General features: G+C 46.3%; 1 protein-coding gene across 1 annotated transcript; it reads left to right on the forward strand.

Moving 5' to 3' along the window:
* Positions 1–1,256: 1,256 nt before the first annotated feature.
* Positions 1,257–5,546, forward strand: LOC140544097 (QRFP-like peptide receptor). Its single transcript, XM_072667472.1, has one exon. The coding sequence runs from the start codon at positions 1,590–1,592 to the stop codon at positions 2,793–2,795; it is 1,206 nt and encodes a 401-aa protein (XP_072523573.1). The 5' UTR covers positions 1,257–1,589; the 3' UTR covers positions 2,796–5,546.
* The last annotated feature ends 206 nt before the right edge of the window (positions 5,547–5,752 follow it).

The raw sequence follows: 5,752 nt of genomic DNA on the forward strand, positions 1-5,752 counted from the left end.
GGCTGGCCATGAATGAACTGTTATTAGAAATTTCAATGTTTAATAAATTCTCTCTTCCAACCACTCAACAACTATGTATTTCTCTGGCTGCAACTTCTTGGGTGTAATGCAGTTACAGGGGACCGCGGAAGTCAAGGCAAGACCCGGAAGACCAAGAAAATGTTCAAGGCAGACCCCTGTATAATACATATGTTGCTTACACAAACATGATCTGCACGGAAGAGTCATCAGAGGGAAACTTTTAAGTTTAAAGCATGCTTAAGTCTGTAATCATGCTAAATGAAATTTGCTAAGTAAGCCCACTGAAATGTTATTTTAGGTACATAGGAAATCTTAGTTCGAGCAGACAATAAACAAACAAACAAACAAACAAAAAAAATCAAAGGAAACAAGGGTGGATTCAATCAACTGGAAGGAGGTGGAGACACGCCAAAACCATTCACGCCAGCCCAAAAATTTATGAATGGAAGTTTATGAAAGGGGCCCAGAATGAAATGAGTCCTACTACAAAAGAAAATGTGGCAAAATCAACACAGAGATATGTAATTTCAAAACCCCCCAAACCCTTTTATTCACAGCACAATATTTACATAGATCCAGCCCACTAGCCAAAGCTAGTGGACATGAGAAAGAGTGAATTGAGGATAATAAAGGTAGACTATGGTGAGCAGTACATCACCTCTAGACTCTGCTAGCTATGGGAATTCTGGTCGCTACATAAACCAGGCCTGGCGACCGCAGCTTTACCTCGGCAGTGTCTGCAGAAGGGGAGCTCAAACTCGACACGCACTGAAGAAAAGTCTGTTTTTTAACCAGTAAGACTTGAGCAGGAGAGCAAGTTGGTGCTAGGCTAAAAGCTAACCAGCCACAGGCTCGGACACTGTAAATGTAGAAATGTATCGTAGACCAAAAATACTGTTTATATTTCTATTAATTAAAGGGTTAATCCTAATAATTAAAGGTTTTGTCAAAATTGGTTTATTTACACAACTGCAAATAGCAGAAAATACAACGGAAATATTGAATATATTAATAATATATTTAAAAACAGTTACAACAGAGAAGTATTTATGTATATAAGTATATATTATTATTATGATAGATTGTAACGGATTTACAGTGCATTTATTTATTTGTACACCTCCAGTGTTAGTGGTAGCTTATGAGGTTAGGTTACTCCACCCACCTTCAAAGCGATCGGCCAATCGTTGCACTCTCGGGGCGGGGCTTGTCTGAATGCGGATGGAGGAGAACACGGCTGTGTTGTGAGTGCAGCTCAGCAGTGATTCTCCACAGCGAGCAGCGCGCGCTCTCTCACACACCTCGAGCCGGAGCAGCGCGACCTGCCGCGATGGAAAAGGGCGCGAGGAGCGTCTTGTGGGGTTTTATTAGTCCTCCGGAGTAACTGAGTCCTTCTACCAGCTGCGTTCAGACACTTTTATCATTCTTCTGACGTTTTAAAACGTTTAAGCTTTTCAGCTTTTATCCTAAACGACTTCCAGGGAAGGTGTGTTCTCATTTCTGAACAGTATGTTGTGACTAAATTTTGTTTTTGGAGTTTGAGGACATGCGGCTGAAATGAGGAGGACATGAATTTCTCAAGCCTCTTCGCCACATCTGGACCCCCAGCTCTTGCAAACTCGTCCCTCCGGACCACCAGCGGCCACAACAGCAGCGCGCCTCATCCTCCTCCTCCTCTACCTCCTCCTGTTCCCCATCCTCATCTCCCTCCCATGGACCTGCTGTTCTCCGGGCGCGAGCCTGGCACCGTTCTCCTCGCGCTCATGTACGTGGCCTCCTTCCTCACGGGTCTGGCGGGAAACGTCACGGCTCTCCTGGCGCTCGGCAGCCGGAGGAGAGGGAGCAGGATGAAAGTGATGGGGATGAGGAGCGCGTCCTCGGCCACCAGGCGCCTGCTCGCCAACCTGGCCGCGTGCGACACGCTGGTGGTGTGTGTGTGCATGCCGGCTAACCTGGGCCACCACGTGCACCGCGCGTGGCCCTTCGGCGAGCCGCTTTGTCGCGCGGTGCCCTTCGTGCAGGCCGTGTCGGTGGCGGCCAGCGTGCTTAGCTTGGCAGTGCTGGGCCTCAGCCGCTACTGCGGCGTGCACAGCCCGCTGCGCGCGCGCCACGCCTTCTCTGGGGCGCGCGTGGGCGCCGTGATCGCGGCCGTGTGGGCCGTCTCCTCGGGCCTGTGCCTGCCGCTGCTCTTCACCAACGAAACACGAACGCTTGAGCTCCCGGACGGCGCGCGCTCCGTGACACTGTGCGTGGAGAGCTGGTCGGAGGCGCGCCTGCGCCAGGGCTACAACTTCCTGCTCTTCTGCGCGCTCTACGCCTTCCCCGTGCTCTTCAACCTGGTCATCTGCTCGCTGACCGTGCGCAAGCTCTGGGGGACCAAGGACGAGCCCGGTGAGTTCGGTTTCACGCGCTCCGGCACGCGCCTGGAAACGCGCAAGAGGATCGCCAAGATGGTGCTGGCGCTTGTGTTGCTCTTCACCTTCTCGTGGCTGCCGCTCTACGTGGTGGACATCTGGCTGGACTTTCACATGCCCGAGGACAGGGGGCGCGTGCCGGAGCGCGTGGAGCACGAGTGGGTGCTGCAGGGCCGACCGTTTGCGCAGTGGCTCGGACTGACCAATTCGGCGCTCAACCCGCTCTGCTATTGCTTCGTGGGCGAGCTGAGGCGCTCCGCGCGGAGACTGGCAGCCAGCTATAGACTCAGGGTGTCCGGCCTGTTTAGGAAGGCCAGGGGCTCGCAGGGCAGCAAGACGTGTGAGCGCGACTGTGTGTGAGAGCGCGTTGCTTAGTAAAGGGGAGTTCCGCCGATTAAATTCAGAGTGGATGGATGTGAAGTGCTTCACAGATTTGCTTGCAGTGGTGGCAAATGGAAACAGGAGCTCTAAAAGCTACATTACAAAAAGTCAGGACATGAAATGCTCATTAATACTCCATCAGATACCGGGGGGATATATTAGGATAGTTCTGATATACGATTTTGGTCTAAACATGTTTTTGAGACATTTACTGTGGAGAGTTACATGCAGGCCCAGGTCCATGGGAATGGGAATGGTAATGACCCATTTTTGGTTCCATAAAGAGTCATTTACATGACAGATCAAAGGTTTAAAGACGTCAACCTGAAGGTTCTTTGCCAATTCAAAGGTTCTTCACACTCACATCTCCTTTACAGCAATGTTTCTTGATGGAACCAAAAGTGGTTCTTCTATGGCACTGCTCCAAGAGCCTATTATAGCACCTTTATCTTTAATAGTGTGGGCCAAAAACAAAGCCCCAAACAAAACACCTGGACACATTTTTATCACCATTTTACCATCAGTAACAGTACTTATAAAACTCGGAAGAAGACATGTGGAGTTAACTGGTGGTTTGGAGTTTTGTAAATAATGGCTACATTTGTGTGCAACCCCTTCAAATCCCTGCTAAATGACACCCTAACAGCTTATAGTTCAGAAACTACAGCGACTACAGTGCAAACTAGCCGGCTTGTTTTAAGGTATAGGAGTGTGCCATAAACATTTGGGGCCACCACTGTGTTCTGGGATTGTTAATGAGCTAAAGATCAGCCACTGAAGAGATTCGAGTTGGTAAGTGTCTGTACTGTGCACCATTTCACATGGTACCACTCTATATAACTTTATCTGTTAACATCTCCACCAGGTAGAAATCCCCTTTACAAGCAGTGCTGAGTGAGCTGTTAAACTCTGGAACACAATTCATTGGATGACGTTGATTTCATTATGCTCCACACTTCCATTCAACATCAACAGTGGAGTCCAAGTCAAAGTCTGAGACCACGGGGGAAGATCTTCTGCTCTGCCTCACACATTATGCTGACAGTGACAGTAAGTCAAATGTAGAATGTTTGAAATTTGAAGATAAATTTTAGAATTTTTTTGTTGTAAAGAGAAGAGATCTGTGTAAAGGCATTAAAATGGTCACAGAATTAAATTTGCTCATGTAAAAATACTATGGTATCACACCACTTGACATGATATTCACCTGTCCTTTTACTAAACATTTCTAATAATTTTCAGTTGTTTATTGAACAAGTTTGTGGTCTCAGACTTTTAGAGCCTGTTTACACCTTATTGACATGCGTTTTTTAACCGGATAGGATCTGGATCTACTTTGACTGAATTCTGTTTATGCTTGTCATTAAAATGAGCAGATGAGATCCGGTTTAATTTCCAGTGTACACCATTTCCATTTTACTTCCTGTAAGCATTGATGTCCTGCAATTGGGGGGGGTCTTCTACAACGCCCAATCTACAGTGGACCAATAGATGGTTCTCGCATTCCCATAACGGCTCTATTTAACCCACAAGAGAACGAATAGAAGAAAACTCCCGTCTAACCAAGTACAGTCCAAGTACCCAGATGTGTTCTTGTTCTGCCTGTGTTATTGAGGATGCATCAGGATGTGACCTGTGTGGACCTGGCACAGTCAATTTTCCCAGAATGCATTACGTAAATAGAACATGCCAAGTCAGTACTGCCAAGTGCAGCAGTGCGAACTTTGCCGTACCTTTTATTGAGAATCCCCCTGTAACACTGCTGTTACAGAGAAAGTGGGGAAGAGCACGAGGCAGAGAGACAAGCCAAGATCCACAGTAATTATTACTCGTAATAATTAACGTTTTTTCAGCAGGCGTATTTCCACTGTGCCTGACGGAATCCGATCACAGAGAGCGCATTCTACTAAACGTAGACGAGATCAGTCGCTGACCACCTCTTCATGTGGTTTCAGTGATCTGATCGTAACCCGATCACAGTGTGTTTTGGGACTGACAAGTGAATCCAAGTGTGATCCGATCACCAAAAGCAGCTGTGAATTAAATGTGTATAAACAGGCTCTTAGACCCCACTGTATAACCATGTTATTACCTCACTTACACGAGTGATTATCTGCTGAAGTTAAAGGGAGTTGGACCAATGGTACAAGAGATGTGTATCCAGGAATGTCCAGCGAACTGAGGCTCAAATCACAGCCGTTTAGAAGATAAGGCCTCGTGTCTGAGAACGCTAAGTCGAGTGAATGGTCTTTTACTTTTTTTAGGCACATTTGGTAGACTGCTTCAACCAGACTTTGCTTGCTCTCCCTCAGCACTTCTGTCTCAATAAATCAGTCGTACACACAGTACTGTGTGGACGTGCTTTCATGATATTTGGATGTGCAAAATAATTCGGATTTTGGCATGTATTTCCCACATGATTTTGGTGACGGTCTAAGTTCAGTGTTAGCTGTGTTAACCTAGCATCTCTTGTTGTAAACTAAAAAGCAAGCATCAGATATCATAACTGATCATGACTGATCAACTGCCTCTGGGTAACTTTTTTTTTTGTTGGCCAAACTACTCCTTTAACTACTGAAAGTAAATGTAAATGAATCTCAGATGAATTCATGTTAGTATGTATTTTGTATGCTGCACACCTCACAAGTCACCCAGCATGTTACAGAACACTCAAGCAGCTGTGGTTCATTTCAAGGAGACACTTTCAGTTCTAAGAAATGTCTGCTATAATTATGAAGGCCGCTTGCTGTGCGCACCGTGCTGTTAACAGCGGTTCCAGCAGTTATTAAACACACTGAATAAAGTGCTGTGTTGAACTGACTTGATTCAAATGTCCTCCTCATATCCACATGAATAAAATATTTCACGTCATCGTCTTTCAGTTTTGCTTAACCGAGTTAATAATTGCATTGATGGAATATATTTTATTCATGTGC

Source organism: Salminus brasiliensis, chromosome 22 (genome assembly GCF_030463535.1).
Source record: "Salminus brasiliensis chromosome 22, fSalBra1.hap2, whole genome shotgun sequence".
NCBI lineage: Eukaryota > Metazoa > Chordata > Actinopteri > Characiformes > Bryconidae > Salminus > Salminus brasiliensis.